A 16856-nucleotide genomic window follows, 5' to 3' on the forward strand; every position below is an offset into this window, starting at 1 on the left:
TGCCACTAATAAGGCCTTCTAGGGTGCTGGCTCCAGCTGCTGGGGCTCTGCTGCTTCCCCGGAAAAGCAGCTGCCAACACCCGTGGCAAAAACGACCGCTGCTGTGGCCTCCCGCCGGGAATGCCACTCACCTGTCATGTTCCTTATCCACCAGGTGGTACCTGGCCCGGAAGGCCACCAGGTGGGCGTAGTATGCTGGCGCTGGGATGGACACGGAGCGTGTGCAGCGCACGTAGGTGTGACACAGCTGGTAGGTGAGGATCTGCAGCTCGTCCGAGGAGAAGCGATTGTCGTCCCAGAGGACGTGATAGTGCGAAGGCCTGCTTGTCCCCTAAAAGCAGATCAGAAGATTGGACAGTTGGACTTGCATAAAATCTTGAAAAGGATACTGTGGAAGAAGATTTATATTAAAAATGCATCATAGGCTGGATGCGGCGGCTCACGCCTGTAATCCCAGCACTCTGGGAGGCCGAGGCGGGTGGATCACGAGGTCAGGCGTCTGAGTTCAGCTTGGCCAACATAGTGAAACCCCGTCTCTACTAAAAATACAAAAACATTAGCCAGGCAACTGTGGCACGCGCCTGTAGTCCCAGCTACTTGGGAGATTGAGGCAGGAGAATCGCTTGAACCAAGGAGGTGGAGGTTGTGGTGAGCCGAGATCCTGCCACTGTGCTCCAGCCTGGGCAACAGAGAGGGACTCCTCTGTCTCAAAAAAAAAAAAAAAAAAAAAAAAAGCATCATAACTACATATAGTAAATGGCCCCATATGTGTAAAACTGTACACATTTATTTACACACAGAAAAATCATAGCAAAGATATAAAGCAGGCTGGGTGCGGTGGCTCACGCCTGTAATCCAAGCACTTTGGGAGGCCGACACGGGCAGATCACGAGGTCAGGAGATCGAGACCATCCAGGGTTTCATGCAGGTGAAACCCCATCTCTAGTAAAAATACAAAAAATTGCTGGGCGTGGTGGCAGGTGTCTGTAGTCCCAGCTACTCGGGAGGCTGAGGCAGGAGAATAGTGTGAACCTGGGAGGCGGAGCTTGCAGTGAGCCAAGACTGTGCCACGGCACTCCAGCCTGGGGGACAGAGTGCGACTCCGTCTCCAAAAAAAAAATATATATATATATAAAGCAATATGAAAGTGGACGTAACAAGGACAGTGCCATTTGTGTATCTTACTTTTTATATAATTGATTTATAACAGCAAGAAAAAGACCTCTACCAAAAGTTACACATTAGGCCAGGTGTGGTGGATCACGCCTGTCATCTCAGCACTTTGGGAGGCCAAGCCGGGCAGATCACCTGAGGTCAGGAGTTCGAGACCAGCCTGGCCAACATGGCAAAACCCCCTCTCCACTAAAAATACAAAAATTAGCCATGTGTGGTGGCGTGCACCTGTAATCCCAGCTACCCAGGAGGCTGAGGCATGAGAATCACTGGAACCCGGGAGGCAGAGGCTGCAGTGAGCTGAGTACGTGCCACTGCACTCCAGCCTGGGCGACAGAGCGAGACTCTGTCTAAAAAAAAAAAAAAAAAAAAATGACACATTAGCAGTAACCTCGTAGAAGTGAGAGTGTGAACGTGAGTACCATTTTACACACCTCCTGCGGCTGGAGATCCTTTGAAATGAAAGCAGCACTAGCTGCTGACCGCAGGCCTCCCTGCCGCCGCTGCCTGCCTGCCCGCCTCACCGCCTGCTCCACCTGCCAGCCTCCCAGGCCCTTCTGACAACAACCTGTCCAGCACAGTCCCTGCTGCCTGCTCTGTGTCTAGCCCTATGCTGAGGCCCCTGGTGCTGGTGGGCAGTGGAACGTTCGTCCCCGATGCTCCACTGCACCTGCTCTGGCACCCCTTTCCTGGTGTGTGACTGGTGGCCGTCCCGGGGCCTGGGGGAGTGAGGGCATCTGTCTCTGTGCGTCTACGAAGGACACAGCAGCAGTGGCAGCCTTGGGCCATAAACAGCTCACCACAGAAGCATCGCCCGTTAGAAAGACTTTGGGTAGAAAGTTCAAGGAGGAGTTTGCCCAGGAAACACGCCCGGGAGGCCCTGGTGGTTGAGGCTCCCCCACCAGAAGGGAAGCCTGAACAGAGGGCACACAGAGGCAGGGCATGGCCCCAGGCCCATCTCAACAGCCCTGGCAAAGCAAGCCAAAACTGGGACAGGCGCTTTGCGCCAAGAAGCACCACAAACCCTGCACGCACTCCATCGCCTGCTTCTCAACAGCAGAACCCACTCTCAACCCTTCCAACAGCAGAACCCCCTCTCAGCTCCCAGGCTGCAGGCTGGACCTGGCCACAGGCCACGACTCACCAGCCCCTATTCCTTCTCTGTCAGGCATGTGAATAACGTGACATTTAAAAATCTTTCCAATGGAATATTAAAGGTATGTACAAAGTTCATAGCAAATCCTCAAACTCTAGGGTTCAAATCCTTTAGGAAGGGATATTCAAGTCCTTACTTATACTTTGAAAAACCAAAAGCACCTCTGATCAAGCTCTCTGCAGGCAGGGATGGCACGTAACTAAGGTTCCTCCTGTCCCCAGGCCGAGGCTCTGCAGAGCCGGGGTGGGGCAGCTCCTACTATGGACGTGGTGCTCCTGCACCTGCTCCCGTCAATGCTCACAAGAATCGCCTTCGACCAGATGGGGGTCCCCTCATGAAGGAACCCAGGAGAGCCTCAAGGTGATAACCAACACCATGGCAATCTTCTCTGAGTGCCCAGTCCTTGGCTGGAGTCTGGCCCTGGCCAGTGATTGCGCGAAGATGGCGGCAAGGCTGACTGCGCCAAGTGCTCGTGACCCAACACCGAGGCTGCCCCACGTGGCCCCTACGGCAGCTTCCCAATGGCCTTCCCAGCTGCCACTCCACGGCAGCCTGAGTGCCTCATTCCTGCTCAGACCTCACCAAGCTCCAGCCACACCACACCCCCGGCTCCCCACGGGCCCTGGTGCTCCCTGCTCCTCAGCCCTACCAAATGGGATTTCTTTCCCCTGGGAGGTCCATACTGACCACCTCCCAGCCCCCCACTCCCACCTCAGCACCGGGCACAGCCTGGGTTTCCTGGTTCCCTGGCTACTGGCTATCTGGGCCCTACACACCACGTCCCACGTGCCAGCCAGAGGGCAAGTGTTTGCTGAATGTGGGGATGACATGGCAGACGGCCAAGACTGTCCAAAGGGGGCTCCCGTCCTTACCTGGATGCCAGCGTGACTACACAGGTAGAAGTCGAACTCGGTGGGGTGGGTGATTTTCGTGTCCACAGTCGTGCCTGCTGGAATGTTTCCACTTTTCCCAACCTTCGGCAACACAGGCATCTCGTTAGACACGGCCAGGGACCGGCAGAGCCAAGCAGGCGAGCCAGGCAGCCGCGCCGCCCGCTGGCCAGGGTGCCCTATTTTGAAGTTTTTAAATTGGCTAATACAGGTCCTCAGTAGTATAATGTTAAATACAATTTAACAAGTGCTAACCGCCAAGTTAAATGAGTGAACGTTCTATGTGGGCTGGGGTTATTTCCCACCACCTCTCATGAAAGCCCACGAGTTAAATGCAGTCTTCACTGCAGAACGTGCCTTTCATGCCTTAAGAGTCCCTCACTACTGTTGGTGCTGTTTTGATTGGAGGTCAAGATGGAAAGTGTCACCAACATACAAATCCAAAGCTAAACCAGGTGACTGGCTGCGGACAGGCCCTCATCCGAGCACAGGCACACCAGTGTGAACGCTGTCAGGAGCCCCGTGCTCTCCTGGTGGCTTGCTCCCCGCACCTGAGAGAGCAGGGCGGCTCCATTAGAGACTATCTCAGAGGTCAGGGCGGTACACAGAACCATGCAATGGTTTAATTACAAGGTCACAAGCATGGACCAAAAAGCCAGCCGAGATGCAGGCACGGCCACCACAGCAGCAAACCCCCATCCCACAAGCCCCGCTCCAGCATTTAGCAGGTCCCTGATGATTTTTTTTTAGTTGTACAAATTTTAAATATATATACAAAAAAGAATCTCCAGTGTGCTCCCTTCTTTGCAACCTTAAAAAAAAAATATATATATATATATATAAGAGACAGAGTCTTGCTTTGTCACCCAGGCTAGAGCACAATGGTGCTGTCTCAGCTCACTGCAACCTCTGCTTCCCAGGTTCAAGTGATTCTCCTGCCTCAGCCTCCCAAGTGGCTGGGATTACGGGCATGTGCCACCACGCCCAGCTAATTTTTGTATATTTAATAGAGATGGGGTTTCACTATGTTGGTCAGGCTGGTCTTGAACTCCTGACCTCGTGATCCGCCTGCCTCGGCCTCCCAAAGTGCTGGGATTACAGGCATGAGCCAGCGAGTCTGGCTCTAATATCTCTTTTCAAAGTAGGTTTGGATTTTGTTCATCTGCTTTATTTCTTCTTCAGTTTCTACCTCATTAGTTGCCATTCTAGGATGGAGAAGTGGCATGTAGGTGTCACCAGGAGTAAGCTGACTTTGCGGCCCTCCTGCCTCCTGGCAACAGAGATCTGGGGGTTGCAGCGGGGAGGAAGAGGACAGGGGAAGGCACCCAAGGCCATGAGCGCCTCAGCCTTCCCTTGACTCCTGGGGACTGAGGTCTCTTATTCCCATCCTTCCTGTCTTTAGGCTTATTTTATCGCTTTCTTGTTGTACAACAAATTCATCTAAATCTACAGACTGCACTGTTTTAGCTGCATTGCATAAGCCTTGACAGGACATTCTCGTTTTTGTTAGGTTCTGAGTACTTTGTGATTTCTATTCTCGTTACATGTTTAATGCATGAGGTACTCAGCAGTGAACTGAAAGTTGAAAACATTCTTCAACTTCGTTTCTACTGTTGATTTAAAATTTAATTGTATAATGATTAAAAAAATATGGCTTGAGACTGAAGTTTGGAAATCTCCTGAGACTTCCTTTGTCCTGGTAGAACTTTTATAACCTTCCATGTGAACCCAGCTATTTGTAGGGAAGATTCTGTCTAACTATTGGATCTGGCTTGGCTTGTTCATTTCACTCTTCCAATTTTCAAGGGTTTTTTTTTGTTGTTGTTAAGACAGGTTGGAGTGCAGTGGTACAATCACAACTCATTGCAGCCTCAAACTCCTGAGCTCAAGCAAGTCTCCTGCCTTGGCCTCCTGAGGAGCTGGGACCATAGGTGTGTGCCACCATATACAACTAATTTTTACATTTCTTTTAGAGATGGGGTTTCACTTTGTTGCTCAGGCTGGTCCTGAACTCTTGGACTAACGCGAGCCTCCTACCTTGGCCTCCCAAAGTAGTGGGATTATAGGCATGAGTCACCATGCCTGGCCCCATGTATTTTATCCTTAGTTTTTCATTTTGGTCTGGAAACAGTATAATAAGAGCTGTGTAAAAATACCCATCTTTGATGGTGTGTTCATCAATTTCTCCTTAAAATTCTGTTACTTTTTGCTTTACTTTTTTTTTCTTTACATAATTTGGTGTTAGGTACATTCAAGCTCATTAGTTGCTACATCTTTTTGGTGAATCATTCCACTTATTTATTTTTGTTTTTTGTTTTTCTTTTTTGAGACAGTCTCACTCTGTCCCCCAGGCTGGAGTGCAGTGGCACAATGTTGGCTCACTGCAATCTCCACCTGCCAGGTTTAAGCAATTCTCCTGCCTCAGCCTCCCGAGTACCTGGGACTACAGGTGCCCGCCACCATGCCTGGGTAATTTTTGTATTTTTAGTAGAGAGGGGGTTTTGCCATGTTGGCCAGGTTGGTCTCGGTCTCCTGACCTCAGGTGACTCACCTGCCTCGGCCTCGAAAAGTGCTGGGATTACAGGCATGAGCCACCACGCCTGGCCTGGTGAATGATTCCTTTTACTGTGATAAAATACCCTTTTTCCTCATTGTGATGCTTAAGTTCTGTTTCGCCTTCCATTTGCACAGTAAGCCTTCCCTGTGTCCTTGCAGGGGCATGCCCGTAGGGAGTCTAACACTCTAAGTTTCTTTCCTGGGTGCCGAGTGGATGTTAACCCTTTGCCTTCTGGCCCTGCCCTGACCAGGTCAAGGTCTTCTGGTTCAGTCCAAGGCCTCCTTTCTGGGCAGGTCTCTTTCCTTAGGCAGCTACCCTGACGTTAGACAGTTAGGACAATGTGGATAGATGTGAGTTTATTTTTACTTATCCTACTAGGAACACGGAGAACACTTTTAACCTGGGTGTCCTAGCTTTCGTCAGCTGTGGAGAATTCTCAGCTGTTCTGTCTGCAACTCTTGCTCCTCCACATTCTCCTTCCAGAACACCCGTGAGATGAGCCGTGGTGCTTCAATGCCGCCATCTCTCCTCCCCACAAGCACTGCCTTCCAGGCCTGCCACAGGGACCTGCGGGGGGTCCGAGTTCGCACCACTCTGCCAATTCTCTACGACTGCACAGCTCTGTGCTGCGGTTTCCAATGCGGCCCTTTTCAGAGCCGCCTCTTTTGCTAATCTATTAGATTAGTGACATCTTGTGCCTAGACCTAGCCTAGGCCTATGGGACTTATAAATGAAGACTTTTTGGTGGGGCACAGTGGTTCACACCTGTAATGCCAGCACTTTGGCAGACCAAGGCAAGAGGATGGCTTGAGCCCAGGAGTTTGGGACCAGCTTGGACAACATAGTGAGACCCTGTCTCTACAAAAAGTAAAAATAACATTAGCCAGTGTGGTGGCACACGCCTCAGTCCTAGTTACCAGGGAGGCTGAGGCGGGAAGATCCCTCAAGCCCAGGAGGTAGAGGCGGCAGTGAGCTATGATCGCACCACTGCACTCCAGCCTGGGTGACAGAGCCAGACCCCATCTTAAAACAAAACAAAACAAAAGAAAACTCACCAAAACAACAACAAAAAAGACTTTACCAAATCAAGGACAGCCTTCTCTAGTGCCTAAACCTGGATCCCCCGAAGTCCCTTGGAGGACAGAATCGCCTGGGACAGCGGCACTGTGGCCAGCAGGTTCTCTGTGAGCATGCTTGGGGTGTGGGGCTGAGGGGAGAACCGTGCACCGTGCCTGGAGTCGTGCAGAAACTCACCCGCTCGTTCTTGTCCGTGCAGAAGAGCCGTGTGTGGTGCCTCTTCTGCACCACGATGAAGGTGATCCCGGGCTGGTAGTCTTTTTCCAGCTTGATACAGGCCTCACGGATGGCCAGCAACTCGTGGTGGAGAACCTAGGGGCACGGACGGGGAAAAGGTCGTGCTTAAAGATGGCAGTACATGTGAGCAACGGTCCCATGCATGGGTTCTGGGTTTAGAACTCCCAGCTGTGGTGATTCTGAGACAATAAGCGTGTTCACGGTGAGGTGAAAACACAGGAGGGCAGAAACCACCCTCTCTGCAGGGAGGCCTGGATGCAGGAGGAGAGGGCTTGGCACTCAGGAACGGGAAGAACACTTCCCCTGGAGGGCCCAGGAGGTTCTGTGTGTGCAAGGGGCACGGCCAAGGCCAGGGGTGCAGGCTGGGCTCTGTGCCGAGAAGGCACATGCAGAGGCCAAGTTCCTGCAGAAGCTCAGGGAAGGCTCCAGCCAGGAAGGGCTGGCCGGTCAAGGTGTATCCATTCTGTCCTCCCAGGAGGCCATGGGCCTCGGGAACGAGCTCTGCTTCCACTCTGGACTGGAAGGCAAACGCGGGAGCTAGGCTGCGTGCCATCCAGCCTCCTGATCAAGGCGGCCGAGTTCCTGAGCTCCTGGGGCAGCCACCAAGGATGTCTTCCCACCCCACTGTGTGGGGCTCCTCCCCCAACAGGTCCGTGACAGCTTTCTTCTGCTTTTCTTGTTAACACCTCCAAGGGAGCGACCGTGTGACATGGCGAGAGGTAGGGAGGAATCGGCTCTAGTCAACGGGAGAAACACTCAGGGCACCCATCGCCCAAGTTCCAGGCCACGATGGACTCATTCCTGCCCACAGGTCACCTTGATCTGGGGGTGCTGCGCAAGCTCTCAACCAAAGACAGCAATGAGATTCCCCTTGCCCCTCTGTGATGGCTTCCTTGCCTGTCCAGACCCGGCAGTGACCCACTCTCCACATGGCCGCCAAGATGCGGCCATCCCTCTCTCCACATCGACAGTGGCCGCATCCTGGCGACCCTACCTTCAAAAGAGCTGCCACCTATCCCTCCTCCTGGCCCTGCCTCCACACCTCTCACACTGCAGACAGATGTCCCCAGATGCAATGAGCTCCCTGCCTCGCAGAGACACCCGACAGCTCTCCACAGGCTGCAAGGCAAAGCCAGGCCCTTGGGAAGCCCCCAGATGGAGCTCTGCTCTGTGAGCCAGCTAGACTCAAGCATCTCTCCCTCATCTCTTGGTCCCCAGGCCCATTCCCACCCCTCCTCCTCTCCCTCTGTCCTGCCTCAGTGTCAGGGTCTCGACAGCCCCATGTCCCATCTCCTCCCCTGGACCCCCTTCCACGCTGTGATTAGATCAGCCTCGTGGCTGAATGAAAGCCACATCATTCTTGCCATTCATTGAGTGTGGTTCTGCTGCACAAACAGGTGAATTCCAGACCCTGGAGAAGGGGAGAGGAGGCTCCAAGAGGCGCTCACCTGCTGGAACTGGCCTTCGGAGACGCCGTCACGGTAGAAGATGATACGGGTGGGTTTGAAGCGCGTGGACTTGTAGAACTGGATGAGGAGCTCGCGGACCATGGCGGCCAGGTCCTGTATGATCTCCTGCCGGTGCTGCTGCACGCGCACGGTGGCGCAGTAGCGATTGGGGTGGGCGTCCATGCTGCCCACCACCTGCAGGATACAGGCAGTGAGTGTGGTCAAGGGTTCCTGAAACTTTCCTCTCCTGAGCGTGTGCCTGGACTCTCGGGAAGACGGGGACGACAAGGGTCCCCACCCTGGAACTCACATCACAGTCAAGTAACAATGGCTGGCTGGGTGTGAACTCACAGCCTTTAGGCTTTCGGTGTCTGGCAATAGTGTTCGTAAATACTTCCTGAAGTATAAAAGTTTGCCAAGTTACATAGTTAAAAAAGGAAAAAAAAAACAAACAAACAAACAAACAAAAAACCAGCTGGGCACAGTGGTTCACTCACACCTGTATCCCAGCACTTTGGAGACTGGGGCGGGCAGATCACCCGAGGTCAGGAGTTTGAGACCACCCTGACCAACATGGTGAAACCTCGTCTCTAGTAAAAATACAGAAAGTAGCCCAGCGTGGTGGTGGGCACCTATAATCCCAGCTACTCGGGAGGTTGAGGCAGGAGAATTGCTTTAACCCAGGAGGCAGAGGTTGCAGTGAGCTGAGATCGCACAATGGCACTCCAGCCTGGGCAACAAAGTGAGACTCTATCTCAAAAACAAAAACAAAAAAAACAGATTAGAACTATCCTCTGCTTGGGATCAGATGTGGCTGAATTAATCAGTCCAAAGAAGGCAATGGGTGGGAGTGTCCCTATTTCTTCCAAAGAAACTACGAGCACATCAACATAGAGCATCCCGAAGGCACACCAGCCAGGCAAGCAGCCACTGGAAGGTGCCAGCCACAAAGAGGGCAGACAGAGGGAGCCCAGCATGGCTCTGCGGTTCTTCTGTCGGGGGCCAAGTGAGCGTGAGGGATGAGGTGGCCCAGCCCATGGAGGGAACTGGGTAGATCTCCGCATGCCGCTCCACCCTCTGGCTGGGGAAGGCGAGGTCTTTACTTTGAAAAACACTGATGGAAATAAAACCTCTCATGTCACTGAAAAATAGGAACTGCTTCTTGGCAATCTGCCTCCCTCTTCGTAAATCCTTACAGAACAAGTTCTTCCCCAGTTAATTCTCCCACTATTCCACATCCTTTGTCCTGCCTTGGGCTATAATTTTTCTCTTAAACCAAGAGAAAAATAAACTCTGTAATGTTTCCAGTTGGTATAAACAGAAATACATTAACATAAACAGAAATCTGTTCCTATTGATTGAGAATTGTGGGGCCCAGGGGATAAACACGCAGATTTCTCTGTTTCTGAAAACTTGAAAAACAAACAAAAAACAACAACAAAAAAACAGCCCAAGGCTCCAAGAGCCAGAGATATAATTGAATGCTTTATAACATTTGTACAGAAAAAAATAAAGTTAATGGGGACCAGGTGAGGTGGGGACAGGGGAAAGCCAGCTGCAGGACCCTCGGGGGCTCCCCTCTGTGCTTGGCTCCCTCCTGGGTACACTGGTGCCCAGCTGTGCCTCGGTGACGGCCATGCGGTGCTTCGCCATCAGAGGAAAGGGCCGAAAATGACTCAGCATGGCCAGGTGCGGCGGCTCACGCCTGTCATCCCAGAACTTTGGCAGGTCGAGGCAGGTGGATCACCTGAGGTCAGGAGTTCAAGACCAGCCTGGCCAACATGGTGAAATCCCGTCTCTACAAAATACAAAATTCAGCCAGCCATGACGGCGGGTGCCTGTAATCCCAGCTATTCGGGAGGCTGAGGCGGGAGAATTGCTTGAACCCGGGAGGCAGAGGTTGCAGTGAGCTGAGATTGCACCATTGCACTCTAGCCTGTGTGACAGTTACTCTGTCTCAAAAAAAAAAAAAAAAAAAAAAAGAAGAAAAAAAAAAAAACACAAAACACAAACCACCACCACCAAAAAACTGACTCAACAAAGTGAGCAGTGGTGTATGCGTGGGAGTGGTGGGGTTGTGATCATCGGGCCAAGCGGCAGGAATTAGTTGATGCAGTGTGCATTTCCTAAAGGAAGTGTGCCCTGAATAACACCAGAGCACATACCAGGTTGCTTTTCTTCCACCTGGGGCAGCTCGAATGACTTCCTTGTGTCCCAGATAGATTCTCCTGTTCCATATTCTCTCCCAACTAATGAAATAATAATGGTAGCATTTTCTTTTTTCTTTTTTGAGAGAAAACCTCACTTTGTTGGCCAGGCTGGAGTGCAGCGGCACGATCTCTTCTCGCTGCAGCCTCGACCTCCTGTGCTCTGGCAATCCTCCCACCTCAGCCTCCTAGGTAGCAGGAACTACAGGCGTATGCCACCACCCCGAGCTATGTTTGGAGAGATGGGTGTTCGCCATGTTGCCCAGGCTGGAATGTCAGCATTTTCTGAACATCTACTCTGTGCCAGGCACCATGCCAGGGGCTTAACCACATCATTTCCTAATTCTCCCATGAGGTCAAAATTTGTTTCCTCATTTTGCACCCAAGAAAGTTCTGAAACATGAAGCTCATTGTCCAAGAGAAACAAGAAAATAGAAGCAGCACGGGCCTGTCTGAGGTTTGGGGCTGGGTCCAAAGCCAGAGTTTTCATGCCGTGGGGGCATGGGGTCCTCATACCCCAGGCTAGCACCGGCCAGTCAGGCCCCCATGTGCAGGGGGCCTCCTTGCACCTCAGATCTCCCAAAGGGCTGGGATAGGCATGAGCCCCTATGCCCCACCTCTGACTGCTTCTTGGAACTTACTTTGTGTCATTATAGTGTCCCCTCCAAACACCTCTCCCCCATACTACCCTGGCCGTCCCTACTGCTTAGTGTGACCCCATGCCTTTCAGGAAGGACCCCTGGCCACACTGTGGCAGTGGGACCTCGACAGGGTCCCACACGTTGTCAATGGAAGACCCATGGAAAAGTGCTGACACTCACGGCGGCAATGGAGGGTTTCTTCCCATCCCCAGCGGGGGGGTGAGTGACGTCCGCTCCCAGAAAGATGACGGGCTGCTGGAACACTGGTGGCCTGCGGAGAGGAGTGGCGTCAGGGGCCACGGTGAGACACGCCTGGACCTCCGACCCCAGTAGGTGCCATCATCACCTTTTGGAGGTGGTCAGTGTATCATGGTAATACTTTTGGAAATAATCCTTATTTTTTAACAGGAATACTAAAAACCTTGCAGATTAAATGATACAAGATCTGAAATCTGCCTCAGAAGAGCCGGGGGTTGGGGGGCTTGGGTGGAGTGTACTCCAGACCAGACAGGCCAGGGGCTGATAGCTGCTGAGGCTGCGGCTCAGGCCTAGGAGGGCTCATGCTTCCACCTTCGACTCCCTCTGCAGCCACACCCATGCCAGGGTTTCTCCCATCACCCTCGGCACCACCAACGCAGGGGCCAGCTCGCTCTTCGTTGGGGTGGAGGGCTGTCCCGAGCATGGGCAGGCGCTGAGAGGCAAGCCTCGCCTCCACCCACTGGATGCCAGTAGCACCCCGTCCAGCCTGACACCCCAATATGTCTCCAGACATGACCACATGTCCCCTGGCAGCAAAACCACCCCATGGAGAACTTCCAGACCCCGAGTGTATCCCAGCGGTGACCCTCGGGAGTCAGCATGCACGGGGGCAGGGACAGGCTCGCCAGGAAAGACGGAGGTGGTGACAGCACCTCCCTCCCCACTCTGCTGCCAGGTTGAGAGTGCACCGCCCTGCACCCCACCCAGCCTTGCTCGGCTGTGCAGGCAACATCAGGAAGTATCAGAAGTGGCCGTTCTGCTAGCCCTGCCTGTTGGAAACCGGGGAGATGGGGCCCTCGCCTCTGCTGCCCTCTCCCCACATCCATTTCCCCACGTGCTTGTGACTCACTCCCCGCCCACACCCTCTCACTCCCATCGCCTGCCTTCCGGCAGTGCTCCCTGTCTCAGCTGAACCCATCACTGCTTGCGCTGGCTCCCAGGCCCCTTCTAGTCAGACTTCTCACGGCCATATCAACAAGGCTCCTCTTCCCAAGGACACCGATGACCTCTGCATCACCCAGACCCACGGCCGAGCCTCAGGCCTTGCTGCGCCTGGCTTGCTGCGGGACACACGTCCTTTGGTGCCTAGGGCCCTGAGGCCAGCCTCCCTGCCCCAGCCTCTCCCATCTCCGCTGCTGGTTCCTCTCTCTCCAGGCCATGAACTCCAGCCTTCTCCAGGGCCCAGGGCTTGGAATACCACCTGTCTGCTAAGGATTCCTGGATCCTGTCTCCCCTGACACCAGCCTCCTGGTTCCCACCATCCACTCATCACCCGCACTCAGATGCTCTGCTGAGGCTGCGGGGTCCAGTTCACCCATGCCTGGTGCTCACCCTCCCAACAGCCTCCCCGTCTAATGACGACGGGGTCTCTCCTGCAGCCCAGGCCAAAGGCCTTGATTTTTCCTTCACGCACAGCCCAATCCCACCTGCCAGCAAGCCCCAGGACTCTATCTTCAAAACATCTCAGAGTCCAGGTGCTCCCACCCTGTGCCCCTGCCCTGGCCTGGCCCAGGTCACCAGCCCCTCTCGGCTTCATGGAGCCAGAGCTGGCCATACTGTTAGTCGGGTGCCTCCAACAGCCCCAGCTCACCCCAGCTCACCTGAGGGAGCCCTGGTTCCCCAGCGGCCCCCAGGAACTGCACGTGGGCGGACCTGTCTCCTGTCTGCTCTCACGGCCCTCCCATGGCTCTACTGTGCACCTGCCGCCTGTACGATAGGCTCATGACCTGGGTGCCTCCACCAGGACTTCCGGCCCGGTGCTGTCCGCTTATGGCCCAAACTCTCTGCACACAGTAGGTACTCAATAAATACAGAACCTGTTGACTGAGGAGCAGCACTGTCAGTCCCCAGCCAGCTCGGGACTGGTCTTTGCTCATTCCCATGAACCTGTCTCACCACAGAGCCCGCACCCATGCTCACAGCCATTCCACTGGGAATCCAGGTTCTTCCCATGTTATCACCCTGCTCCCTGATGAATTCAACAGACTGTTTCTGGGTGCGTGTCACTCGGTGGCTCTCAAAGCCTGGTCCCCCGTGTAGCAGCATTGACACTGTGTGTGTCCACTTGCTAGCGGTGGGAATTCCCAGCCCCATCAGTCCTGCTGAGTAGGACACTCTGGGAACAAGCCCCGCTGGGCTTCGAGAGCTGCTGAGGTGTGAGGACACTGTGGTGACCCAGCACAGGCCTGTGCACACAGCGGGGGCTCACCACCGCCCCACTTTCCAAACACCAAGGGTCACTGCCTTAAGGCAGTTCGATTTAGGATTCTTAACTCTGTTACGGTGTTCCAGTGATGCAGATTTAGCGCACTGCCTGGCTTAGGATGGCTTTATCAGCTGAGCCCCACCATTGACTGGGAGATCCAACAGGTCCACGCCACAGGGGCTGCCTACAGCCTCCAGTTCCCTTCTGCACAAATGCACAAATAATCTGACTCTACGTATTCTCTGTTGTTGTCGTCCAAATGCTAAGACAACTGCCAGGGTTGGCAAAGATGCCTGTCATTGTGTGGTGACGTCTTTCTTGCCTACATCACAGGTTGGTGGCTTTGGAGGCGGGGAAGCAGCACACCATGGCCCTGGCCTAGAATAGCTGGACGCGTAGCCGGTCAGGAGGTGCCAGAAGAGGGTGCAGCTCCATCGCCCCCAACTCCCGTCCCCGGCGGTCAGCCCCAGACCTCTGAGGCAGGTGGGGGGCCAGTGCTTGGCCACACATCCTATCCTGGTCTGGGAGCTGCCAACGTGTGCTCCCATGAGGAGTTTTTCAGTCTAAAGTCCAGCACGACGCAGCATCCATGACCAGCCTGGCGTGGGAAGCAAGGGGGTGCCCTGGTCCACACAGTAGCTGCTGCTGCTGAGCCAGGGAAGCCCATCTCCTGGCCATCCGAGGCATGCCCTGCTCTGCCTTACCCACTGGGATTCGAGGCACGAATTTCAGTCTGGAAACCTGGCCACAGTGCTCAAACTCCTGCTGACGTCCCTGGTCCTCAGCAGAGCGTGAGCAGCCAGATCTGTGTCTAACATCTTTGCTCTGCTGTGGCCAGGACGGTGCTGGGCCCAGGTGAGGGGACTCTGCCCCCATGTACCCTGCACACCGCACCCCACCCTGCCAGGCATCCCACCATGCCCTGGTCCGCAGGCGGAGGTAAAGGGGCCGGGCCTCACCTGCCCTGGGGCAGCAGGATGTTGTTCACGCCTCCCAGCTTGACGTTGATCTTCAGGCAGAGGTTGGACAGCGTCTGTGGCGTGGTCCTCTGCACGTTCTTCATCTGCACGCACTGCGTGGCCATCCCCAGCACTGTGTCTCCCACGCGCTTGACCTCGGCTAAGGGACATGAGAGGCACACACACAGCTCTACTGGCGCCCCTTCCTCAGCTGGCCCTGGGAGCGGCAGCTGCCACCAGCCCTCTTGCCCCCATCTGGCAAGCGCAACCATGGCAGCTGTGCTGAGCTCTGAGTGTCCCCTCTATCCGAGGTCGGCGATAGAAGAGGGTCACTGGCCCCGACGGGGATGCCAGGCTCCTTGGAGTCCAGACTCCAGCACAGCTGTGTCCGCCTTGCCCAGGCCGGGCTTCCCCTCCCTCATAAAGGGAAGTTGAGTGAGTCTATCTCATCCCTCCAATTTAAATGCCTCACCTAGGGGCCTAGGGACCTAGGGGCCCCAGGGCAGGAGAGAAAGAGCCCAGCTAAAAGGAAGGACTTGGCTCTTCTGCTCAGAAAGGCCACTTATACTGGCCGGGCACGGTGGCTCACACTGGTAATCCCAGCACTCTGGGAGGCCAAGGCAGGCGGATCACCTGAGGCCAGGAGTTCTTCCCATGTTATCACCCTGCTCCCTGCCAACATGGCAAAACCCCATCTCTACTAATAATACAAAAATTAGCCGGGCATGGTGGTGTGTGCCTGAAATCCTAGCTACTCGGGAAGCTGAGGCAGAAGAATCGCTTGAACTCAGGAGGTAGAGGTTGCAGTGAACCAAAATTACACCACTGCATTCCAGGCTAGGAGACAGAGCCAGCCCTTGTCTCAAAAAAAAAAAAAAAAAAAAAGAAAGAAAAAAAGGAAAAAAAGGAAGGTCACTCACACCACGGTGCTCTGGCTGCAAGCAAATGCTTCGGTGGTTAAAAATAAAAACACTGGCACCCTCAAAATCCTTGGCAGATGTAAACCTGACATCAAAGAGCTCCATGGACCCACCCCCCGCTATTCCTGGTCTCTTTCATGAAGCAACCGGTCAGCTGCTCACTGGGCAGGTCTGGGGAAATGGTGACCCCGGGACAATGTTACAGGCTGTCAACACCAATAGCTTTTTCTTCCCTTCTTTTTTTGGGATGTTGAACTTAGAGAAATGTGGCTTTTACATGTCCATAATCTGTCTGTGGTTGGGCGTGGGGCCCTGTGGGTGACCCCCTGGCATGGACTTTGGCAAAACGTCACAGAATTCTGAGGTGGGCACAGAGGTTACACACGGGCTGAGTCCCGGGCAGGAGCTGACCCTGGTGCAGCGCTCTGTGCGTTAAACAAACGCTCCTCCATCCAGCCAACATGCATGCTGTGTGATGGATGGGGTGCCCACCCATGTGCCAAGGCCTGTGCCACCTGAGGTGCTGACTGCCCACGACCACGGCATCATACAGGACGACGGGGAGGCCCCGAACACAGACTTGGCAGTGATCAGAAGCCACCTCTTCTTTCTCAGCCTCCTGAAAGGCCCAAAAGGATCACCTTTCTCAGTGCAGCAGAAACACAGAGGGGCTTAGGCAGGAATAAACACCATGGAGACCATGACGGCTCCCTGCAGCCAGCGGGAGCGCCCACACCTACCGTACACGGGCGTCTTGCCAGGCAGGATGACCACCACCAGCTGCAGGCCTGCATACGTGTTCTTCAGGTGCCGGAACATGGGCTCCACGCTGTCCGCACCCTGCGCATATTTGCAGAAGCACGGCTGGCCCTGGATAGGCATGCCGGCGTCTCTCGAGATCTTTCTGAGCTGCTCTGTGAAGGACCTGCAGGAGAAGGCTCAGTTCACTACGGTGCACTGGGGAATGGTGGAGAACTCAGGCCGACCAGAGGCTCTAACACAAGGGCATCATTTTTACAAAGCCTAGAGCACTTTCACTGAGGTCAAAGTTGTTCTTTAAGTCCTGGACGAGGCCAGAACTCAGAGCTACATCTCCTAACACATACTGCCTCATGAGAAAGGTTAAG

General features: G+C 54.1%; 1 protein-coding gene across 4 annotated transcripts in view; it reads right to left on the reverse strand.

Annotated features, from left to right (window-relative positions):
• The window catches only part of AGO2 (argonaute RISC catalytic component 2), a 119784-nt gene that overhangs the window by 12133 nt on the left and 90795 nt on the right, over positions 1–16856 (reverse strand). For all 4 annotated transcript variants that reach the window (XM_037999843.2, XM_073018377.1, XM_073018378.1 and 1 more), the window contains exons 12-18: positions 16470–16654; positions 14810–14969; positions 11567–11657; positions 8539–8733; positions 7031–7165; positions 3202–3303; positions 132–331 (exon numbers count right to left, since the gene is read on the reverse strand). In XM_037999843.2, coding sequence (XP_037855771.1) covers positions 132–331; positions 3202–3303; positions 7031–7165; positions 8539–8733; positions 11567–11657; positions 14810–14969; positions 16470–16654 — 1068 coding nt within the window. The remainder of the gene's footprint in view (positions 1–131; positions 332–3201; positions 3304–7030; positions 7166–8538; positions 8734–11566; positions 11658–14809; positions 14970–16469; positions 16655–16856) is intronic.

This window comes from Chlorocebus sabaeus, chromosome 8 (genome assembly GCF_047675955.1).
Source record: "Chlorocebus sabaeus isolate Y175 chromosome 8, mChlSab1.0.hap1, whole genome shotgun sequence".
NCBI lineage: Eukaryota > Metazoa > Chordata > Mammalia > Primates > Cercopithecidae > Chlorocebus > Chlorocebus sabaeus.